At 39.9% G+C, this 25,855-nt stretch overlaps 1 protein-coding gene across 6 annotated transcripts in view; it reads left to right on the top strand.

Annotated features, from left to right (window-relative positions):
- Nucleotides 1-25,855, top strand: part of CCDC148 (coiled-coil domain containing 148) — a 182,825-nt gene that overhangs the window by 80,110 nt on the left and 76,860 nt on the right. For all 6 annotated transcript variants that reach the window (XM_081948672.1, XM_081948671.1, XM_081948674.1 and 3 more), the window contains 5 exons: nt 242-345; nt 722-795; nt 1,675-1,829; nt 4,007-4,102; nt 4,193-4,374. In XM_081948672.1, coding sequence (XP_081804798.1) covers nt 242-345; nt 722-795; nt 1,675-1,829; nt 4,007-4,102; nt 4,193-4,374 — 611 coding nt within the window. The remainder of the gene's footprint in view (nt 1-241; nt 346-721; nt 796-1,674; nt 1,830-4,006; nt 4,103-4,192; nt 4,375-25,855) is intronic.

The raw sequence follows: 25,855 nt of genomic DNA, 5'->3' as shown, positions 1-25,855 counted from the left end.
GAACCATTGACTTTCTTTTAAAATTATTTAAATTTAAGGTGTTTCAGAATGTTATGATATTAATGAGGCCCTTTGGCAAGGACACAATCTGGAAAGACAGTTGAAGATATTAAATAAGTATTTATGAACCTTTGACTTTCAAGGACAATCAAACATAAATCCTGTTCAAGGTTAGCTATTTCTTCATAGAAGCCTCAACAACGTTTATTATTAATAAAATATCTTTAAATCTTGTACCCAGATTAAAAAATTACAGCATGCCTCAAAAATTAATAAGGAACACATGTTGCTGAAACATCATCGCCAAGTATGGTGGAAAGAGCACAAAAGATTGCACGAAAACAGGTAAGAAGTGATAAAGCTTAGTAAGGTAATTGAAAATTTGGTAATGTAATGGACAAGACTTCATATGCACAGTCTGAAGGAGAGTGCTCTTTTAGATAAGAAAATCCTCAAATGTCAGTTATGGTGTTAATTTATAGAACCAGAAGAATAGAATTCTGACTATTCTGACTATTGTTAACTACCAATAGAATTCCCACATGAAGGAAGAATTGGGTAAGACCCAAGAAAAGTCTAATGACCCAAAAATATGTACCTGTGCATATGCGTGTGCGCACACACACACGTACACACACACACACACACACACACACACACACACACACTGGGTACAATAGAAAAGTGTATATTTTACCTGACCTGAAATGTTTAATTGCAGGCAGAAATTAGAATCTGAAATTCAAACATTCTTTGATGAAGAAAATGAATGTTTTTTCAACTTGTGGGATTTGCGTAAGTAAACTGTCAATTTCTGGATTAAACTAAATTATATAGTTACTGGTAAGAAGGAGAGATAAGAAGAATGAAAGGATTAAGAATGAGAGTGGATAAAGAATGAAAGATTTCATATTTCTGTGTTTTTCATCCAAGTTCCATTAAGAAGAAACTTTTCCTCTTAGAAATAAATCCAGTATCAGCTGACATGAGTATCGAGTGAGCAATCTTTGCTTTTTTCTATGGACTGTTGTGTCCTTTCTCTACAATAGCCATCCCTAATACAACAGCAGAAAAAAGATCTACACCCTATACAGGAAGTCCTCAATTTACAACAGTGACCACTCAAAGTTACAACAGCACTAAAAAAGTTACTTATGACCATTTTTCATACTTAAGACCGTTGCTGCATTCCCATGGTCACACGATTTTCATTTAGATGCTTGACAACCGATTCACATTTATGACAATTCAATGCCTTGGGGTCATGTGATTACTTTCTGTAACCTTCTGGCATGCAAAATCAACGGGGAAGCCTGATTCACTTAACAACCCTGTTAATAATTTAACAACTGCAGTGATTCACTTAACAAATGTGAAAAGAAAAGTCGTAAGATGGGGCAAGACTCACAACAAATTTCTCACTTAGCAACAGAAGGTTTGGGCTCAATTGTGGTCGCAAGTCGAGGACTACCTGTTCTATACATATATACTATGAATATTATACTGTGCTCAACTCCTTCCTTTTCTGGGAAGCCTGGATTTCTTATTCTTTTCAGTGACAAGTAGAGAAAATGTAAATTTCCTTTTCCATAATATAAGCTATTATTTGACAAACTCTTATTAATTAGCTCTTTAACCGAGCAACACCCCTAATTTCTATTTAACTTTTAATAGGATATAAATTAACAAAAGGCTTGGATACATTTCAAGCAAACACAGTGCAACCTGTCTGGCAGCTAAGGGAAGATTTAAGGTACAGACTATTAGAAATGCAAACCAACGGCAAAACTGTGGAATATCCATTTAATCCAGATGCTGTATTAGAAGAGGTTAGTAATTCACTGCTTCTTCATACGGTCTTTCCTCCTATGTCTTACTGTGGATGGTCTTCTGTCCTATTATTGCATTTGCATTATATTTGTGCACTTAAAGAAATGCGCTGTTCAATCAAGGTATCAGAATTTGATATGTGAGATAGAACTAATTTCAAAATTCAGCCTCTTAAAAACTGTTTCTCTCTCTCTGTGACATTTTAATCTTGTTTTCTGTTAGCCATGTTGAGAGATAGCATGTTACTGTACATAATGGGATCTTGGAGTCCTAGTGGACAACCATTTAAATATGAGCCAGCAGTGTGCAGAAGCTGCCAAAAAAGCCAACACAGTTCTAGGCTGCATCAACAGAGGGATAGAATCAAGATCACATGAAGTGTTAATACCACTTTATAATGCCTTGGTAAGGCAACACTTGAAATACTGCTTCCAGTTTTGGTCACCACGATGTAGAAAAGATGTGGAGATTCTAGAAAGAGTGCAGAGAAGAGCAACAAAGATGATTAGGGGACTGTAGACTAAAACATATGAAGAACGATTGCAGGAACAGGGTATGTCTAGTTTAATAGAAAGAAGGACTAGGGGAGACATGATAGCAGTGTTCCAATATTGCCACAAAGAAGAGGGAGTCAAACTATTCTCCAAGGCACCTGATGGTAGAACAAGAAGCAATGGGTGGAAACTAATCAAGGAGAGAAGCAACTTAGAACTGAGGAAAAATTTCCTGACAGTTAGAACAATTAATCAGTGGAACAGCTTGCCTCCAGAAGTTGTGAATGCCCCAACACTGGAAGTCTTTAAGAAGATGTTGGATAGCCATTTGTCTGAAACGGTATAGGGTTTTCTGCCTAGGCAGGGGGTTGGACTAGAAGACCTCCAAATTCCCTTCCAACTCTGCTATTGTATTATTGTATAATCTTTTGCATTGTATTTCGGGATATCATCATTCACTGCCTGTAGATTTCAGATTGGACAACATGATTTTTTTTTCTTTGTCCATGATGGTAAATTTTTTGCAATCGTCCAAATAAATTCTAAATCTCATCCCTCTTATTATTGGTCATGTTGGCTAGCTGATGGGACAGATTTTCTCACACTTTTCCTGATTCGTATCTCCTCATTCGTTTCAAAAACATTTCAACTTTGAAAACAAATTTCTAAAACACAAATCCAAATCAATTTAAATAGTGAATCAGCATTTGTAAACACAGGTTTTGGCTTTTTATATAAAATAGACAAACCTTTTGGGGTGGAATGCCCAGAGATATTTAGGGATAATCTAGTTGATGTTAATGTTAAGGCTGGCCATTGATTTACTATAGAATACATAGACTAAAATTGTAACTAATTAGAAGTAATAGGCTATATAGATAAATCCATACATGCAATAACTTTTTATTTTTTGCTTTTCTGCGAACAAATTACATAGCTTTTTTGCATGGAAAATCAAACTCTACATGGTATAATTCAGTCTGCCTTGTTTGTTAAAATCTTGGTCTGACCTATACAAAATAAATACATGTGCATTCTAGAAAAATTGTGAGTGACAATTCTGTGCATTCATACAGCAATTTCTAAAGATTGAATTAACATTTTTCAGTCCACATACTCAGTACTACATGCTTCTCATTTTGTATGAAAATAGGAATTCTCATAATGTTCTCTGAAAATTACTCTGTGCACCTGTTTGCATGCCTTAATCTTGGGATTTTCATAGAATCAAGTATTTACCTATTTTAGGAAATTTTGTCTGATCCTAATCATTTTTTTCTTTGGACTTTGCATTAATGTATTGGATTCAGAGTCAGACTGATTTGATGACATGCTACATTTGCAAATTTAGGATTTTTGTATACATCAGTCTTACCTTATTAATAAAATAATTAAGAAAGAACCAGGAAAGTTAGGGTTATAAACCCAGGTCCAATTCCCACTCAGGCCAAATCTGGAACTCTGATCAGCTAGCTCTTTAAATTTGACCTGCTTTATAGCATTCATTCTTGTGAAGACACAAAAAGGGATACCTTTTTTGCATTATACATGAATTCTTTGAAAGGAGATAGGATAAAAATAGAATGAATCAATGAGCAATGTGCTGTTTTGTCAATACACGGGACCACATTTACAACATTCAATGTACTTTAACTCACTAATACAATATTTCTCACAACTAGATAGAGTTTGTGAAGAAACAAGAGAAAGCAATTTTGGGAAAGCTTCACCTGGAGAGAATAGCTTTGGAAAAGGAGCTTGAGGAATTGATAGATAAAGTAAGTTCTTTGTTTTTTTTAAAAAAAACATTTTAATTCGATTAGCAAGAATGTGGCAGATGCTTCCAATGTCTTTATTTTTTATTATAGGCCCTGACATGTACTTTAGAGGAAAGGACCACATTTATACCTGAGCTTCCACCACAGTTATTGGAGCTCGAGTGCCCATATCCTGATCTGAAGGCTTCTGTGCTTACTGAATTTTATAAACTTGCAGATAATTATTCCTTGAAGATCCAAGAAGTTGATCAAGACTTAAAAACCATAGAGAGGTAATAGAATCTCAGTTCATGTGTGTTTTAGGATTAAGTAAAATGTTTTGGTATTGGAATATTCTGCTATTGCAGCTGCCCTTACGAAGGGAAGGGGGAGGGGGAGATGCCTTGCTGAGCATCATGCATAGCTGACCTTCCGTCCAGCTCAATGGGATTAAGTAGTCAGTAACTATTTGCACAGCTGAGAGAACTGCCTCTTTCTAAAAATCCTGGACTGAAATAATAAGCAAAATGTTCAAAGGAGTTGAAATACCAGGCACCTATCATAAAATTCTTGATTAATATAAATGTAATGTTTCCCCCCTGTTTAAGAACTTATTTTTAGTCCGAGAAAACTGAACCTGTTGATATATTTTGAGCAGTCCCCACTTAGCTAAAAATACGGAATCTTTCCTTCTGTGAACCTGGATTTATTGGCCTACATGGTTTCATTGAAATTCTTAGTCAACCGAATCCATTTAGACACTATGGCAGATTCGGGGATTTGGAACACTAGAACTCAAATGACCTTTTATGACAGGAAAGCTGAAATTGGTGGTGGCGTGAGGGCCAATGTCTCCAGCTGTCTCACTGAGCATTTCTATGGTCCACCTCTCAGTCTCTCAAATTCAAGAGATTAATTGCTGGAATCGTTTTATGTTGTCCCCGTGGTCTTTCAAAACCAGACCTTTGATAATCCCAGTTAAATAAATAAAAAATGAAATACTAAATTTCAGTCTAACAAAACAGAAATGAGACTTGCATTTGTGGATTTCAACTCAGAGGAGTGACGTGGACAACTTCCTTATTTTGCACTTACAAAAGAGATACTTATGAAGGAGTTCCTGAGAAAAATAAAGAGAGAATGAAAAAAAAACCCCAGCTTTTAGGACTTTACTTAAAAGAAATAAACATTGACCTTTAAAAACACAAAGAAGGTTTACAAAGTTGGCTTTTTTGATCCAGGTTAAAATGTTTCTGATTTTTTTCTAGCAGATTTTAATGGATATTTTTTTTACCAAGACTGAATGAGGAGGCTTTAATGAATTGTTTATAGATAAGATATGGAAAGAAGATATTTTTGTTACATTTTTAGAGAAAGTTGTAAGGTAGGGTATTACAATTGATGGAAAGTGTTAAATGTGTGAAGGAGTTTCTGACATGAGGTGAAGAGAAGTTGATAAGAAATTAATTTGTGGGACACTTTTTGAAGAAATTAAATTTCATCATGTTGCTCCTGGTATCTCTTAATGGGTTTTTTTGATTAAATTTGAATGATGAGGCTTTTAAAATATGTTTATAGATATAAGATGTGGGAAGAAGAGGTTTTTGTTGCATTTTTTAAAAATGATAAGTGACTGTAAAGGAACATGAAATTGATTTACTTGTTTAGGGTTAAATATATAGTTATTTCTGGTAACTTTTAATGGACCTGCTGATAAAGATTGAATGATGAGTATTATTTGCTAAATGATAAAAAATGAGGTATAGTATGAAGAGATTTTTGATTGAATGTTAGAGCAGATGATAAGTTACTGAACTTGTATTTGATGATCGGAGAAGTCATTTTTATATGTCTGTCTGTCTGTATCTCTTCACCCCCTTTTTTCTCTTTCTACTTTTCTATATTTTATTTATTATTTATAAAATGTATTAGCCACTCATCTTACCATAGGGTAACTGGGCAGCTTACAGTTACATATACAGTTAAAACATAAAAAGCTGAAATCAGATATTAAAACCAAGGAAAGACAGGGAGGGCAGGGTGGAATGAGGGGGTAAGTAGAATCTGTTATTATTCATCAACATCTCCTTTGCACTGTTTCCCCACTGGGGCCCCAAATCGACTTTCAGAACCAGATCTTTAGGCCAGAGGTGGTATTCAGCAGATTCTGACCGGTTCTGCAGAACCGATAGCGGAAATTTTGAGTAGTTCAGAAAACCGGCAAATACCACCTCTGACTGGCCCCGCCCCCGATCTATTTGCTGCCTCCCGAGTCCCAGCTGATCAGAGTCACAGCTGATTGGCTGGGTCTTCTTTTGTCACCCAGCACAAGGGAATGGAACTGGAAAACAAGTTAGTAGGTTGAGGTGGGATTTTACAGTATCCTTCTCCTGGAGTGGGGTTGAAATGCAGATTTTGCAGTATCTTTCCCCCCGGGGTGGGGAGGGAATTGAGATTTTACATTATCCTTCCCTGCTACGCCCACCAAGCCACACCCACAGAAACAGTAGTAAAAAAAATTGAATCCCACCCTACTTTAGGCCCTTATGAAAAGATAGGAGAGTGGGACCAACCTCACATTGGGGGGCAAGATGTTCCAGAGGACAGGAGCATCAACAGAGAACTTCCTCCTGGACCCTGCCAATTGGAATAATCAGGCTGAAGGAAGCACAGCATGCCTCTGTTGCCTGCATGATTGGGACAGGCCAATCCCAGTGGGGTGAGATGGTCCTTCAAGGAACCTGGACCCATGCCATGAAGAGCTTTAAAGGGGATCACCAACACTTTGAATTGCACCCGGAAGAAGACTGGTAAACAACGCAGCTTGTAGTGTTACAGGGGCCCCAAAACTGTCCAATCTGCCACACACTGTACCAGCTGTAGCTTCTGAATATTCTTAGCTTGCATTAGTTATTTATCGTAATATTTTGAAATTTCAGTAAAAATTGTTATAAAAATTTACAAAAGTTGGGAAAAAAATGATTCTTGCCCCAACATCACAACTATTGCAAATGATGTTCTTAGCATATCTGTTATGAGGTTGTACCATTTTTTTTCCTCCTAGCACACTGTGTTCCACATTTTTTTCTATCCCTGGCCTTTCTTTAACTTCAAGCTACTATATTAGCTCCCCGGGATCTCCATGAATTTATTTATTACCAGCCTTCCATTGCTGCCATTTTCTCTACCACTGACCTACAATATAGCCATCTTTGTGTCTGTTTTAGTTGATATTTGTTTCTTTGTATATATGGTTTGGGTGTTTATGTATCATTCTGTTTCTTAGCCAGAAGGGTCCTTTGTCTTATATACATATGTGTGCATGAATCCATATCCTCATAAGAGGGATAATCCTTAAAAGAGGAGGAAAAAAGAAAAAGAAAAGAAAAATACATTTGTATCTAGCAGCCTGGAAGAACAAGGCAAAGGGGAAAGGGGAAACCATGCTAGGCTCTTAACATGCAAATATTCCAGCTGAAAGTTGTTTTCAACTAAGGCCATCACTTAAAAAAAAAGAGATAGTAATCAACATAATATGGATGCTGTGTTTGAACCAAAGAAGGTAATTTTAAGCCACTCGTTCTAAACATACTTATTTGTATTCGCTGATGCTTACTTGATTATACTATTGTGCTTCTATGACTATAAAGCCAGTAGTTTGGTCATATCCATGATCATAATGGAGGTCTCCTTGGCCATTTTGTGAGAAGAGCAAACTAGATCAGTCAGGGATAAGGTGACCAGATGTCCCGCTGTTGGCGGGACAGTCCCAATTTTTAACAATTTGTCCTGCGTCCCACAGCGTTTTAAAAAGTCCCGATTTTTGGAAAGAATGCACGACAGGCTAGGGAACGGTGGGAGAACAGGAATATACAGTTTTCGGCGGCCATGTGGCTATTTAGCTAGGATCAATGTTCCCTCTAAGGTGCGTGGCTGCACGGCTGCGCATGTAGCAAGAAAATACCGCGCAGCAGTTTGCAACTGCCGCACAGTGATTTCTACTGTCACAGGCTCCGGAAGCAGGGGAGGTCCTTTGCAGGCGGCTAGAACTGGCCACCCGCAAAGGACCTCCCTGGACTTGTTTTGATGAGCGCGAGGCAACTGATGGTACTTTGCGCCGGCCGCGCCCGCTCAAACTATTGTCAGTTGCCCCGTGTTCAGCAAAGCAAGTCTGGGGAGGTCCTTTGTGGGCAGCCAGTCCTAGCCGCTTGCACCTGGCGCTGCGGCTGAAGGGAACCCCCAAAGCCCCCGCTGCCACTAGAATAACTGCTGCTGCCGCCTCCTTCTCCTTCTCCTCCTCCAACAGCACCATCACATTTGCTGCCCGACACTGCGGCTGAGGTGAAGCTGCCAAAGCTCCTGCTGGCGCCCCTGCCCGTGGCAGCGCGCCTCCCCCTCCGCTCGGAGCACCTGAGCTGGCCCCCGCGTTATCCCTGCTCCATCCTCTGCTGTGCTTTTGAGGAGCCATGAGGCTGCGGGAGCCAGTAGGAAGGCGGCGGAGGGGGTGGGAGCAGGAAAAAAACACCTCATGGCTTCTCAAAAGCACAGCGGAGGAGGAGGAGGAGGCAGGGGTAACGTGGGGCCCATCTCAGGTGCTCCGAGCGGAGGGGGTGGCGCCGCTGCTGCTGCCATGGGCAGAGGTGCCAGCAGGAGCTTTGGCAGCTTCACCTCAGCCGCAGCGCCGGGCAGCAAATGTGGTGGTGCTGTTGGAGGAGGAGGAGGAAGCGGCAGCAGTTATTCTGGTGGCGGCGGGGGCTCGTCGGCATCTTCAGCGGCAGCCCTGCCTCCGGTGAAAAAAACCGAAGATGGAGCAGATCCACGCAGATGATGTCGCCGCAACATGACTGGAGGAGGAATTCTGGGAGTTGAAGTCCACAAGTCTTAAAGCTGTCAGGTTTGAAGACCTCTGGGGTTTTTTTTCCCTAAAGGGTTAGGGGTGCAAGGATATAGACCAAATTTTTAATCAAGAACCCTCCCCCCCCGGTCAATGGTATCCCGCTTTACCAATGTTAAAATCTGATCACCTTAGTCAGAGAGCACTTGTTTCGCATGACTAATGTTTGTGATAGAACAGGAGAAAGCACTGTCTGAATTCCTGAATAGCTGCTGCCAGCCAGGACAGTAATTGGGATATCGATGCAAAAGGATCTTCATGTATTCCTTTTGGAGGCTTTTTCAGTCTTTCCCTGCCCTCTTCTTGATTTTCTAATTATGGTATCTTGCAAATTCAGTTTTGATTGAGTCACACTAAGATTTGGGGAAAGAACTCTACATTGATAATTGTTGTAGTGCCATAGCAGAGGATACACCATTCTATCTGAAACCAGAACAAGGGACGTGTTATCTCTTTGTGCAAGTATGGGTCCATTGTGCCTCTGTTTGTACACTACTGGCACCATACAGCAGCACAGATGATTGGACTAGGCAGACTGCTATGGAAAGTCCCATCATATTAGGAATGATATTCTCCCAAATTGACATGTTGGGCTTTGTTATTGTGGAAAGTTAATCTGAAGAAACAGGGAGAGGGAGGAGAATATGCTTGAATGTGAAACAATAGTAAACTACAGAAGGCTACCCATTTTTCAAAGAAAGGGAGAGAAATGCGTTCCATGTTCCTTAAATTGATAGTATTTAATTTATTTAGACACGAATGCGTTTCATACAGAGGTGGTTTCCTACCGGTTCAGCCTGGTTCGGCCGAACCGATAGTGGTATGGCGGCCTGGGTTGCTGGAACTGCCAGCGACTCAGGCCTGCCATGCCCCCGAACCGGTTCCCTGGTTGCCGCCACTGCCATCTTGATTTTGAGTTCTGCGCATGCACAGAACAATTTTAATTGAATGTACATGTGCGCTCATGCACAAGCGAACCGGCCAGTAAAGCCGGCCAGAACCCACCCCTGATTTCATATCTTTGTTTTTCTCAAAGCATATAATCATATGAAAAAGTAAGTACACCCCAATTTTTGACCTTTTCTATGTATTTCAACATATAGATGTCTGGTCTTCATCTCAATAATATTGATATATAAAAAGATTATAACAAATATCAGGCAGCATTTATATTTTGTAGTGCATTGTGTAATTGAAATAAACATAAATGCAACTTTTGCATGTGGAAAAAGTAAGGACACCTCCACATTTATGACTACCTCAACTATCTAAATATCGGGTCAGTACAAATGATTAGAACTTTGTTAGAAATAATTGGGGAGGAGTTTGTCTTATGAAACTTCAGACACTCAGTTTGATTTGCTCTTTGTTGTTGAAGTGCTTGGTATCTCCATACCAAGATCAAAAGGGTACTTTGAGGCTTCAAAGAGGTTATAGATGCTTACAAGTCTGGAAAGGTATTTAAAGAAGATTGCCAAACAATTGAACATCAATCATTCCACTGCCCGGAAGATCATCTACAGGGCAAGTTGCCCAGTCTAGTCCTTCGCAGCAAGTTCAGTCTCTAAAAATCTCAGAATTTCATCATGTGATCTACAAGTAATTCTCTCCACTATTGATGTCAAAGTATATGAGTCTACCATTAGAAGCTGAACAACTTAGATCTACATAGAAAGTGTGCCAGGAGAAAATCTTTACTATCCAGAAAGAACCTCAAGGCAAGACACCTATTTGCTCATGAATACCTAGACAAAGTCCAGGAATTTTGGAACAACATGCTCTGGGCAGACAGGCAAAGACAGTTATTTGGCCACATAATCAGAACACAAGTTTAGTAAAAAACCAAAGACGGGATTTCATGAGAAGAACATGACACCAAATGTAAAGCATTTTGTGGAAAAATTATAATTTGGAGCTACTTTGCTGCGTCGGGACCTGTGCAGCTCACCATCGTAGAATCCAGTCTGAATCCTTCATTGTACAATGGGTGCTTGAAGATAATGTGAAGCCATTTGTCAGAATATTAAGGCTGAACTGAAAGTGGATTTTCCAATATGGCAACGATTCTAATGATGTTACAGTAAATCCATCAAAACTCTCTTTTTATGATCCTGTAATCCCTTAATTCGAGTAGAATCAGAGCAACTGGATGGACCTGATCATTTACTGGCTGGATGACCTTCTTGATGCCATGTAGACAGGGGTGAAATTCACTTACCTTCCCTACCAGTTCGCAAACATGAGCATGCATACGCTCAGCCTTCTGTGCGTGCACTTTGGCTAAAAAAAAGTGCCTAAATGGGATGCCATAGAACTGGTGCGGGTGGGCAGGGCCAGCCACGATTTCTGCTACCAGTTCGGGTGAACCAGTCCAAACCAGCAGAATACCACCTCTGCATGTGGAGTTTGCAGCAGATACTTTTTCTTTCCGCCCTAGAAAAGAAACATGTGGAATTGAACTCTCAACCTTCCAAGTGGGAGGCAAACTCTTCACCACTAGGCCAACACAACGCTCAGGGTAAATCCATCAAAGAATGCTGAAAAACAGAAAGAAATGGAAGGTCCTGGAATGGCCCAGTCAAAATCTGATCTAAACTCCATTAAGATGCTGTGGGTTGATTTGAAGTGTGCTGTACATGCAAGAAACCCCTCAGACATCGCACAGCTGGAAAAATTCTGTACGGAGGAGTGTGAAAAATTCTTCCTTCTTAGTGTCAGATTAGTAGACATTTATAAGAAATTTCTGCTTGAGGTTGTTTCAGCAATAGCCGAGTACTATCAGAGCAAGGATATTCTTAATTTTTTCCCAGAAGGAAATGGCATATCTGTAAATTTGTTTGTGGAATAAATGATTGCAAAGTCAATTTTTCAAAGTATTTTTGTTGAATTACATCACCTTTATCATACTGTTTCAGTGAATATAAAAATTTCTATTCCATATATTTTAAACTTTGCAAAAGGTGCACTAACTTTTTCACCTGATATATATTATATAATATATGAAATTTATTCTGAAGAAACTATTTCTAAAAAGAAACCATAACCTAGCAAAATGAAAAATACCTTATTTTTAAGATGAGTTTCTGATAAATGACTATATCTTCTACTCTGGTTGTCCAATCTAATTATGATTTTTTAACAGGAACTTTAAACTCTGGCAGCATATATCGTGCATTGTGGTTCAGAAATGAAAAATGCAATGTCAGAGACATCAATAAGCTTTAGCATTTTAAAAAGTCAAACTTGTAGCAAAGTTTTGTTCTGGTTTGCTCAGAAATAATTCTGCGTCCTGTAGGCATTACTCCTAGTCAATGTATGTGGGATTATAGTCTTAGTTTATTTAGAAGATGTTCTGCTGAGATCAACAGGATGTATTTCAAACTAAATAGGATGGCAATGTCATCCCCTTACTAGACATTTTCACTGATGTCAGTGTAATAAAAATGATAAACAAGTTGCCGGTAATGCTAAGGGAGATGGCATTTGGCTTAGCATGGCGGATCCTATTGCATAAAGAAAATCCATTTTTAAACTTGAATAGCAACAGATACCTGGTGGAAAAGCCACTCGCATGTAACTTTGCTGTTTTTTTTCCCCTAATGGATCAAACCTAAGAAGATAAATGTACTTACAAAAAGAGGCAGAAAGGAGAAATTTGAGCATGTGCCTGCCCAGTTTCACTTTTGCTTGTAAAGTGCAAAATAATCTTTATAAGTGGAATTTAGAACAATAGAATCCTAGAGTTTGAAGGGGCCATTTGGGCTATTGACTCCAATGCACGAATCCAGATTAAAACCTCTATAACAGTGAAGGTGACTGTAGCACTTCCTTGAGAAATAAGAATCTTTTAGGAGAGGAATGCAATTAGTAAATATGCCTAGATTTTTTTTAAAAAAAAGCTTACAACTCCAAATTTCATCTTAGAAAAGGCTCGAAACATTTGGATGCTTCAAAGAAATCTGTCACTATATTGTCTGCAGAAGACATCCTTCATCATGAATGGATCTTTGTTGTTTCCAAGTAGACCTAAGCAGAATCTGAACAGAGTCACCGTGATTCAGCTCTTTTAGGGCAGATGCTGAAGCTTTAGAAAGAAAATAGAGCAATTGGATATACCCGGTCCTGGGGGCTATGATTTTGCTCTGAGGCTCCTCTAAGAAACTTGTTTTAGTCTTCTCTGGAATCTTGGGAATCTGTTTGGATTTTTTTTTTTTTTTGCTACCTTAGCTGACTATGAAATATTAATACCTCTTTCTACGTCATACTCAAAGTGGACAAGTTAACCAGTTACAGTCATCTCCCAAGCACTTTTGACTCCTTTGGAGAACAAGACAGAGGTACAGCTGAATCCTGTACCAGAGAATAAACTGAATAAACTTCACTTCTTGGTTATAGATTTCTAGCCTTAGATTTTGGGCTATACTTGTACTTGTTTTCTATAAAAATGTAGACATTCTATTGACATTCCGACTGAACCTTTGGAGAGAAAACTTGGAAAAGTCTTTCAGGCTATTGAAGAAGGCAACAGCTTTTATGTTGTGTCTTCCCCAAATTGTAAGTCTTGACCCAAAGCCCTAGCTGCAGAGGCGATATTTGCACCAAGGCAAATACTTGCCCAGTAGACTTAATGCCAGGCCAGGGAGAATGAAGTCATTTGAAGATGGCAAAACTGCAGGGTTATGTTTCCAATGCTGTTGAGTGTTCAAGGGTAAACAGGCTGGTGTCTGTGGTAGGCCCACAGTGGGTAGTTGCGGTCAGTCATATAAGATAGACCAGACTAAGATACCAATGCCATATAGGTCATGGCTACTTTTATTAGAGGAGGTATAGTAACAGAATCTTGGAAATCTGAATGTGCTTCCCTGCCCCCTTGCCTTTATCATCATGTGAAGTAGGGAGTGCTTGTCTAAGACATTTTCCCATATTAGTTTCTTGGAATGGATTCAAGCCCTGCTTATCTGATCCTTTCTTATCTGATTCTTTCTTATCTGATCCTCATGGCTTTCAAGGCATTCTCTCTCCTACACAGTTCTTGGCTCTAAGCCAGGGTTGTCAAACTTGCAGTGTCACATTGTTGTCACGTGATGTATCACGATTTTTCCTCCTTCGCTAAAATGGGGGTGGGGGTGGCCAGTGCATGGTGCATCTGGCCCGCGGGCCACAAGTTTGACACACCTGCTATAAGCAAGCCTGTTCTACTAAGGAACCATATGCCACACAATCCAGATTCCTGCATCGTGGGAAATCAAATACTTAATTAGTGACAGTTGTGTATGGGATCAGAAGACTAATGGTATTGAACCAATGGCAGTTGAAATCAACATCTAAGCACATAGAAGAAAGTAATACATTGACTGTACGAGGGAAAAACCTCAATCTGAGGAGATTGTCATCCCATTTGCTTCAAGAGAAAAATGGCTGAAGAAATGTTGGGTCTCTTACAGTAGTAATTTCTGTTGGTTTGGAGCTGCAGAAAGAAAAGGAGCTGCAAGTGGCTCATTGCACCACCTGGTGGTTGGAGTATATATTGCATATTCCTCTGGTGATCACTTTGTGTGGCAGCGGAATATTTTGTAATTTAGTTTGCTATTGTCATATAGAGAAGCTACATATAGCACAGATCATTTTTGCATCGTTTTAGATCACCAGGGGTATCTTTGCTCATTGATGGCTTAGAATTAATTGCAAGTAAGGTCACAGGGTTAAGTTACATTGGCATTCCTAGGGACAAAATTGGCAGTTCTGAACTTGTGGGCATCTTTTTTCTTTACTTATTCAAGCATTGTTTGCTAAACTGAATAAATACTGTTCTTTGCCCAGATTTTGTGTATGAAAGCTGTGGATAGAGTGGGAAGACAGCTGCTTAGATATCCAAATTTTGAGGTGGGGGGGGAGGAATCTTGTCTCCCTGACTACATTTGACATAATATCCATGTTTACTGCAGCTACAATCTCTCTCTCTCTGCAGCAGTGGTGGGTTTCTGCCGGTTTGCACTGGCCCGGGAGAACCGGTTGGTGAAATTTACTGATCCAGTGAGAGGAGGTTCGACCGATGGACCCAGAAGTAACTTACGGAACGCCTGCCCCGGCCCTGTTGCTCGCTCTCCCTGGCTCCCCCGTCACAGCTCGCTCGCTCCCCCGCCCGTCCACACTAAACTAGCCCAGTCTGCCGCTCACTGATTGGCTGGAGTCCAGCCAATCAGTGAACGGGCTGGAGGCAACCCTCCTCTTTTGAAAAGAGTCTTTCTTATTTTCTTATTATAAGAATTCTTATTTTTTGGTGTTTTCCTGGCACTGTCATAGTTTGTGTGGGTGTGGGTGTGTAATGTCCCGCAGTTATCTACACATTAATAATGATCAAGAACTAATAATATTTCCTTATACATTTTAGTGACCTTTCCTTACATAATTGGTGTTTTCTTTCATACTTTTGGATTTCATCCATTGGGGCAAAGAATTCAGTGACATCGTCTTGGCGACTCCCACCCAGTCACATGACTGCCAAGCTGCTCCCACCCGGTCACATGGCCAGCAAGCCACTTCCACCCGGTCACATGGCTGGCAAGCCACTCTCACCTGGTCACATGGCTGGCAAGCCACTCCCACCTGGTCACATGGCTGGCAAGCCAATCCCACAAAGCAGACCACACCCACAGAGTAGGTTCCAAAATTTTTTGAAACCCACCACTGCTCTGCGACTTCAGCTGTGAAAAAAAAATAGCTTAGCTATTATTCAGGTGATGAGGAGAACACATGACTCTGGTAGGCCTGAATGATTTGCTGACAAAGGCCTTCACCCATCTTGAGCTTCACATGGGAAACATTTTCCATGGTTTCTCAATAACAGAAAAGCTATTGGAAGAAACCTTGCTTCAGAGCCTCTTTATGACAATGTTATAAGCCAATAAGCAAAGGAAAGAGCTTTTCATCTGGAGATTCTATCAAGGTATGGCTTAAATTCCAAAAACTCCGAAAGTAGCATAGTCATTCTTGGAGAAGGCATTAGGCCAAAAAGAACAAGGCATTGTTCCTCTCTATTTTTCATTGCTTAAACTCAATTTAATCAGACTCAATTTAGTTGAGGGATGCATCAGGGTTGTGTTTGACCTTGAGGGGCCAGGGTGGGCATGGCTGGGGTGGGCGTGGTCAGCTCAACTCCTGTCAAGGACACCTGTGGTGGCCCGAGTGCTCTGCCAGCAAAAACAGGCTCCCGAGCTCCACTTCCATTGGCAGAGGGTTGCAGGAGGCCAGGGCAGCTGAAAACGGAGCGCAGGAGCCTGTTTTTGCTGGCAGAAGCACTGCAGGCCGATCCTTTATTGTTTCTAGGGCAGCCCCGTGGGCCAGATCTAAATACCCTGCAGGCCGGATCCGGCCCCTGGGCCTTGAGTTTGACACCCCTGGTCTATAGTTTTGTGCCCAATTCTGGGCACCGTATCTTGAGAGGGACGTTGATACACTGGACTATGTTCAGAGTTCATGTTCTGCCAAGCTCATAAGGGGCTTGAAAGAAAGAAAAAAGTTATAAGGAACAGACAACTCTGCGAAGAAAAGAAGACTCTGGGGAGACATGAAAGCTGTTATCAAGTATCTGTAATGCAGTCATTTAGAAGACAGCCCAGAATTGTTTAAAGTTGTTCCAAAAGACAAGACAAGAAACAATGGGTTTAAATTACAAGGAAGTAGCTTTTGGTTTGACATCATTGCAATTTTCTTAAAGTTAAGAGCTGTTCAACAATGGAATGGACTGCCTCAGGAAGATATAGATTCTCCTTCATTGGAAACATTTAAAGAGAAGCTGGATTGTCCATCAAAGAGCATATAGTATTAATTTACCTGGACAGTGGGGGGGAATAATAGATCTCCAAGATTCCCCTTTCCTTCTTCTATGATTCTGTAATATGCCAATGCCTAAACTCTTAAGGCCATTTTAATGGTATTAAAGATACCATAGATATTTGGTCTATGTATTCTTCAAAACCAATTTGGAAGAAGTACTTTGGAGCTTATGCAACTTCAGCCCCGCTATTTATTGTAGCATGCATAAGTCTTCAGTGTGATTCTTAAAGCAACTGCACTTTTTTTTTAGGCCTAAGAAAGATGTACATGCTGAGATAAATAGCAGAATGTGTCTATGCTCCGGTTTGCATGAGATTTGTTTTTGTTGCTGCTGTTCTTTTACATGTTATGGACAACTGAAAATTTATTGTAATAAATATTTTCTAATCCGTTATTACAATACTTCTTTCAGAATAAATGTTTCTAAGGAGCCCTCTTTCCTTATCCTTCATGACCTGTTAAATTTGAGATTGCATCAGGAAAGCCTACTGTATCTACCACATCAGCTCTTCACCTGGATGTTTTCTCTCCAACAACTGACCATGATACACTTGACATATGAAAAAGCCAGCATCTTGTCACAGTTTGACTCAAACTCAGTGAAATGGTACAAGGGTTTTACTTTGTCCTGTCAGAATACTAGGGGACTATAGTAACAGGAGATTCTCTTTAGGAGGTGTTTATGTTCTTTAGAGAATGTCATGCCAGAGGATTAGCTTGGGGTAAGTCTGATTCAGAAGAAATATAAAGCAGCTGCCTGAGGGTGCTTTCATTTAGGCCCACTGCCAAGTTTTAGTTCTGAAATCAAATAATGGTAGTTGCATTTTTTCCTTGTGGAAAAATGATAGCTATGTTGCATAGTAGCTGCCAAGTTTTAATATCTGCAGCAAATTGGGCTAAATCTTGTAGAAAAATGCACCATATTCTTTTAATGTAGCATTTTCCAGTTAGAGCAGGAAAAAAAACATGATCCAGCTTAACCTACTTCATAATGGGTAGAAACTCAGAGTTCATAAATAAGGCATAGGTTCTTTGAAGATTAACGTGCATCATTATTATTATTATTATTATTATTATTATTATTATTATTATTATTATTATTGATGATGATGATGATGATGATGATGGAGAAGTACAAACTATTGTCAGGAGAGAGTACACCAACAGAGTTAGGAAAATTTTGAAATCTAAATTAAATGGTGGAAATACAATCAAGGCCATAAATACTTGGGCAATACCAGTTATAAGATACACAACTGGTATAGTTAACTGGACACAAGATGATTTGGACATTTTGGACCGAAAAACCAGGAAACTAATGACAATGCACTACAGTTTACATCCACGCGGTGACACTGATAGATTATACCTGCCCCGAAAATCAGGTGGCAGAGGATTATTACAAGTGAAGCAAATAGTTGAAGAAGAAAAACATGCACTGGCTGATTATTTAAAAGAAAGTCAAGAACATCTATTAATCAAAGTAAAGAACAAAAATCTACTGAAGGCCCAACAGACAAAACAAGAATACAGAAAAGATATGATAAAATCAAGAATGGAGAGTTGGCAGAACAAAGCATTGCATGGTCAATTTCTGGAAAAAATAAAAGATAAAGTGGACAGTGAAAAAACTTGGTTATGGTTAACAGCAGGTACATTAAAGAAAGAAACAGAGTCACTAATCCTGGCTGCACAAGAACAAACTATCCGAACAAATGCCATTAAGGCCAAAATCGAAAAATCCTCTGATGATGCCAAATGCAGACTCTGCAAAGAAGTTGATGAAACTGTTGACCACATACTCAGCTGCTGTAAAAAAATTGTGCAGACTGATTATAAATTGCGGCACAATTCAGTAGCACAAATGATCCACTGGAATTTGTGCAAAAATTATAATATTAAAACAACAACAAACTGGTGGGAACAAAAGCCTGAAAAAGTGACCAAAAATCAGATGGTCAAGATCCTATGGGATTTTCGTATACAAACAGACAAAATACTGGCGCATAACACACCAGACATCACACTGGTTGAGAAAAATAAGGTTACAATCATAGACATCGCAATACCAGGTGATAGCAGGGTCGACGAGAAGGAACATGAAAAAATTGCGAAATACCAGGACCTAAAAATTGAAATTCAACAATTATGGCACAAACCAGCAGTGGTAACTCCAGTGGTAATCGGCACACTGGGAGCTATTCCAAAACCACTGGAATTACATTTAAAACAGTTAAAACTGCAAATGCAAAAAGCTGCACTGCTTGGAACTGCACGTATATTACAAAAATACGTTACGACGTCCTAGGCCCCTGGGTGGGGCCCGACTAGTAATCAATGCCAAATCCGGCGAAACAACTGGCCGCTGTGATACAATCGTATAATAATAATAATAATAATAATAATAATAATAATAATAATAATAATAACAACAACAACAACAACAACAACAACAACAACAACAACAACAACAACAACAACATAATCCCTACCCCGAGCCATAAAAGTACCATATGCAGTACCCGGATATAGCAATGTTGCTTTAGGATTGTATCCTTATTCCAAGAAGTTCATGGGGCTGTCCTAGCCTCAGAACTATCATGTGAAGTTAAACTGAGACACAATTATAAAAAAGCAGAAGGGAAAAACAAATTGTTACTCGTAAGGAACAAGTGGGAACAATGGAGAAGGAATAAGCATGGGAGCATCAATGGCTTTCTATTTTCCTGATTGTGACCCATTCAGACTGTTGCTGTGCAAAGCTTCCCTCCTGATCAGCTAGCTTTTCATATGCAACATCTTTTTGATCTAAGGGTGTACCTGTAGACTCTCCCATTTAATCTTTTCTAATATGCAATTCAGCCCAGCCATGCATTTGCATGTCAATGCCAATCCTAAATGAGGAGGATAAATGAGGAGGGTTGAGATAAGACATGGCAGCCTAGCTTGAAAAGACCCCAGCAAAAAAATGTTATGGATAGGCTCCTAAATGAATCAGATAATAGTGCTCATAGTGGGGCCTCCAGGTTAGAAGGTACCAGCAAGCTACTGAGAAAGAGCACGAACTTGCAGTAGGTAGTCAAAACATTAAAAATGTGCCTTGGGCAAATCCAGCAGGAACCTCCAACTGCTGATGCAGCCATTGGTGAAAATAAGGGTCTATGCTGTACAAAGACAAATCACATAACAATGTGGAATGTCTGAGGAATGAGCCAGGGTAAAGGGCCAGGTTGAAAACCGACCACCTTGGCATCATTGAGTTACACTGGATAGACAATGACTATTTCCAGTCTGAGGAATTTATCCTCTATTACTCAGGACACTAAAAAAACAAGTGGAATAGAATTTATTACAAGCAAGAAACTCGCCCAAGCAATAGAAAGCTTCTTGATAGTTAATGTGATCACATTATGACCATCCAAATCTGTGCCACAGCCCTCAGTATCACAGTTGTCCAAGTCTATGTCCCAAAAACTAATGCAAGAGAATGGCTTCTTTCTTGGGTTTCTATGTTAGTATTGAAATAGAGGGTTTCTATGTTAGTATTAAAAAATTGAAGGAAGTGCACCCCACCCCCCAAGACTTCATTTACATACTGGGCAATTTCAATGTAAAAGTTGACAGCCAAGGAGAAACAGGCATCAGTGTCAGCTTTAGACTTGGAGAAAGGAATGGTGCAGATGATTGTTTGCTTCTCCATAGTGGTGGAGGTAGCATCCAGACAGGGTTGACATCATCCGCTCACTGATAGGACTGAGTCTGATGAAGCTGTTAAGCCATGCCCCTGTCGTTAGGCAGACCCAGCTTTCAACTCAGTCCCTCAGTGAGGATGGATGTGTTACCTATCTGCTCCACAGCGAATTGATTACTGTATGTGAGATAAGTGACAGTTTTGAGATTAATTGGATTTGGCTTCCATAAGGAAGGTACTAGGGGCCTGAGCCTTGTCTGGGCAGCCCATTTACACCTGCAGCTCCCAGAGGGTGGCGAGTAGACATTCTGTGAGATGCCATGCTGCTGACTGTTCCAACGACTTTTTGATCACCTAGTAGATGGTGCAGGTGATTGCTTCAATTTTGCCATGAAAAACAATTTTGAATCATGTATATTTGGTTCAAACAATGGAAGCATCACTTATACGCTTAGACCTCACCAAATAAATTGCAACATAATCAGATCAACCATGTCCCATGTAGTAGATGATCCAGTTCAGTCCTTGCGGTAAAGACATATCTAGGTGCCACTTGTGGTTCAGATCATGAATTCTTGTGGCGAAGATCAGAGTCAAATTATGCTGTCAAAAAGTCAGCACCACAAAAGAAGTTTGACATGACCAAAATCTCTTCCATGTATGGAATTGAGGTGAAAAATAGGTTTGAGCTGCTGGGCAGTGCTGAAAAGATGCCCAACGAATTGTGGCAAGAAATGCAATCGGCCATCATTGAAGCAGCAGTTGAACACATCCCATTCAGAAAAGCACAACTGGCTCTTAGATGCAGCCATCAGAATAGCTGGGGAATGCAAAGCAGCCAAAGCAGCTGGAAACGAGGAAACAAGAAGACTGAATGTGGATGTCCAAAGAGCAGCAAGGAAAGACAACAAAGTTTACTGGGGCAGCATTGCAAGCAACTAGAAGAGGACTGATTGAAGAGCCACATTAGGGATGCATCTGCATGCAAATCGAAAGGTTTCAAAGACCATCTACTGCTCATAAAAGCATTGTTAAAAAGAAGCAAGGGAAAGAACAGTTTGACCAACAAGGTGTTAAGAACAGATGGTGTGAATATTGAGAAGAGCAGTATGCCAGTAACCAAGAGGCCCAGCCTACTCAGAATGATAAGGAAAGGGAAACAGAAATAGAACCAGCCTCCTTCAGGAAAAAGTTGTGTGGGCAATGAGCCAACAATCAAATAACAAGGCCCCAGGTATTGATACCATCCCTGCAGAATTTCTGAAGCCCATACCACCCACAACCATCATAGCCTTGTGCCAGAAAAATTGAGAAATGAACAAATGGCCACAAGAGTGGAAAGGAGCAGTATTTTCCATTCCCATTGCCAAATAAGGTGGACTCCATGGATTGCTCCAATTACCACACAATTACTCTCATCTCTCATGCTAACAAGATTCTCCTTAAGATCATACAACTGACCATCAAAAGGAAATTACCAGATGTTCAAGCTGGCTTCAGAAGAAGTCATGGCATTTTTTTTTGAAGAATATCAAAAGAACATCTACACCTGCTTTATTGTCATGGAACGTGTGGATGATCTTGGGGAACAAGTGGAAGAAATGCTGCCTAAGATACAATCAGACAAGAGAGACAGGAGCTTAATAGTCAGCAAAAGAAATTTAGGAAGGACCAGCCCTAATGGATCAAGCAGTTAAAAGTGGTATCAGGAAGTTTGTAACTTTCAGAAATGTAAGGCTGATGTTGGCCCTTCCAGATTAAACAGGCAGGAAACATGATTAGAGGAGCTAATTTTACCTTAATGTAAGACTACATTAACACAATTTTGCAAGTCTGAAAATATAAACGTTTAACTACTTGACCCATTAGGGTGGTTCTTTCCTTAGTGAACTGGTCCAAAGAATTGCCCAGAATCAGACACGATTGAATAGATATCATCATCATCATCATCAGGGTTGAAATGAGGAATCCTTGGTGCTCTCTGAGCTTGGTTGTTTTCTCATAGACATTTCATTACCCAAACTAGGTAACATCATCAGTGCTGGATCTAATGATGTTACGTAGTTTGGGTAATGAAACATCTGCAAGAAAATGAACGGACTGTGCCAGCAATGCAATATTCTGCTACAGCTGCGATTCAAAGTGTTTTCCTATGCTTAATTGTCTGCAAAAATGTAAAGTTGTTTTAGAACCACTTCATGATACTGTTCCGGGTGGAAAATTGGAGCAGATCAGGAGGGCAGATCCAGCTTGTCCCCCATCGTTAGGGTGGGTCCAACTTAGCAAGAGCCCCATTTCTCTGTACACCTGGAATTGGAAGAACTTGGTGGCCATGCATTGCATGTGCTTTCAGCAGGGGGAAAAGGGGCAGTTCCCAGAACTGTTTATTCACAGGGCATTATTGAAGACCCCACATAGCACACAATAGTAAGATGTAGATTTCGGAGCCAAGGTCTTGCTGAGCCCCATGGATAAATTGCAAGTCATCAGTTGCCTATCTCTACAAAAACATGCAGATAGAGCATTCTGAAATAGACTGAAAATAAATTGTTTTGCTAGCCGGGCAAGTGGGGCAAATAAAACAGTTGAAACTAAACCTTGAATTTTTTTTTTAAGGAATACCTTTTTAAATATCAAAAAGTACTGTCAGTGTGAATATTTGGGAGGAAAGATGAAAATGGGCAGTGACTCAGACCTGGCTATTGGAGACCAATCTGGAATACAAGCAGTCCTTTCTGTGATTTCTCTGGATGATCAAAAAGAAAGAAAGGGAGGGAGGGAGGGAGGGAGGGAGGGAGGGAGGAAGGAAGGAAGGAAGGAAAGAAGAAAGAAAGAAAGAAAGAAAGAAAGAAAGAAAGAAAGAAAAAGAAAAGAAAGGGAAAGAAAGAAAAAACTACTAAGAAGAAGATTGTGAGAAAAAACAGCCCCATATACACCTTTCGTTTTTTAATGTATGTTTAGACTTTGCAGAACGAGGGTGAACCCTCCTATGTTCATCAACAATGTTTCAGTTCTGACATAGTGCAAACGGTGTTACATGTGTTTTGCATGGTTGTTTGAATGTGAATGGAAGCCAAGATTCTTAAGCATCTAAATTTGCCCTAATGTTTCAAATGCTTTCATCTTTCATACACAATGGTAGAAATAAATTGCATTGAAAGAAAACAGACCTTTCTTCCAAGTGAAATTTATTTTTACAGGAGTGATGGTAGCTATTAAACTGTTGAGATGTCTCAAAAATCTTATGCTAGGTCACTATGCCAGTCCTACGAAGATTTTATAAAAGTTTTTATAAGGAATTGTTGTATTGTATCTGATGTGAATTGATGCGAGTCTGTTCCTGCAGAATGCATACCATAGTGAAGGTTTGTTGTTACTGTTAACATGATGGTGATCACTTCAGATTTTTCACCATAATTAGCAGGGAAAACCTGGCCAACCTATTTCATATTTTATAATATGTCCAAACAAACTGTACTCCAGTTCATTTTGAAGCTGCAATTTATCATACATTCTTGAAGGCAAGTGGGTTGCAGCAAAATCTTGGACCAGCCTTCTGGATTGTCATGCCAAATTTCAGTCTTCAGCTGAAAGTAAATGTTTCTGGTTAGTGGACTGAATGTGCCTAAATATTTGCTTTCTTAACTAAAAAGTTAGTAACACCGGGGGACGGGGGCTGCGGAGGAGATCATCTTTATTCAGTGAACATGCATAAGACTTGCTGAAGTGTACTTGTGTGCGTACACACACACACATATGTGTGTGTATGTATTTATATGTATCTATATCTATCTATATCTATCTATCTATCTATCTATCTATCATCTATCTATCTAAATCCTCATAACCCTTTCCACTTTCCATTAAGTCTGGCCTTTAGATTAATATATTCAGAATTAAAAGTGCATGTATGCAAAACACTTTTACAGTCCTCTTTTTTCATTTTACAAAAAAACTTTAATTTTCTTAGTGTTTGAAAAAGTGATATATTTTACATTGATATATTTGTGTGATTTTCTATTCTTTTTCATATTTCTTTTGAAAAACAGAAATGATGCCATGTTTTAATAAGAATGTCACTCCCTGACATTTAAAATTAATGAAGCATGATACATAACATTCAGACTGTGTGTTTCTATTTCTCAGAAGTAATTTCTTTTCTCAAAGTGAAACAAGTTGGGATGTGAATACTTGTATTTCTACAATGCCAAAGGGAGAACTAGACTGAGTTAGCAAGATTTGCTGCTTAAAATGTGTACTAATAGTACTAACAATAGCACTTAGACTTATATACCGCCTCACAGTGCTTTACAGTCCTCTCTAAGCAATTTACAGAGGCAGTATATTGCCCCCAACAATCTGGGTCCTCATTTTACGGACCTTGGAAGGATGGAAGTCTGAGTCAACCTTGAGCCTGATGAGATTCAATCTGCCAAACTGCTGGCAGCCAGTGATCAGCAGAAGTAGCCTGCAGTACTGCATTCTAACCACTGTGCCACTTACTAAACAGTAATGTAATTTTTTCCTTTTAGCTTCCATTACTGGGCAAATCTAGCCATTTTGAGTTTTAGGTCACTATTCATGGCTTCAGCATGTTACCTAGCCAATTGTGGCTTCCTTGTTTATCACTTTAACTTATATGAGATACCATTTCCAGAAGCTCTGAGCAGCTCAAAGGCATATGCATAAATAAAGTTAACAAGAATAATAATAAGGTGACCAACTTTTTTACAATGAAAAGGAGGACAAATAAATTGGAAAAAATATATCGTAAATAAAAGAAAAGAGGGTGGTTTTAAGCGCTCCGGAGGTGTCAGGGACGGTCCCTGAAGCCTCCGGGGGGGGGCGGGGGAGGCTCTTTTTGGCCTCCCCAGGCTCCTATAAAGCCTCTGGAAGGCGAAAAATAGCTTTTAAAAAGGTGAACTAAGCTGGCCAGCGCGCACATGCGCGCTGCCCAGCTGACAGGGCAGCACCTCGAGTGCCCTGACAAATGGCTCCGTGTGCCACTAGTGGCACGCGTGCCATAGGTTCGCCATCACTGCCCTATACCGTTCCAGACAAATGGCTATCCAACATCTTCTTAAAGACTCCCAGTGTTGGGGCATTCACAACTTCCGGAGGCAACTTCTGTTCCACTGATTAATTGTTCTCACTGTCAGGAAGTTTCTCCTCAGTTCTAAGTTGCTTCTCTCCTTGATTAGTTTCCACCCATTGCTTCTTGTCCTGCCCTCAGGTGCCTTGGAGAATAGCTTGACTCCCTCTTCTTTGGGGCAGCCCCTCAAATATTGGAACACTGCTATCATGTCTCCCCTAGTCCTTCTTTCTCTTAAGCTAGACATACCTAGTTCCTGAA

Source organism: Natrix helvetica (genome assembly GCF_964273705.1).
Source record: "Natrix helvetica genome assembly, chromosome: 1".
Taxonomy (NCBI): domain Eukaryota; kingdom Metazoa; phylum Chordata; class Lepidosauria; order Squamata; family Natricidae; genus Natrix; species Natrix helvetica.
The sequence above is the reverse complement of the archived record's forward strand: the minus strand, read 5'-3'. Positions and strand labels throughout refer to the sequence as shown.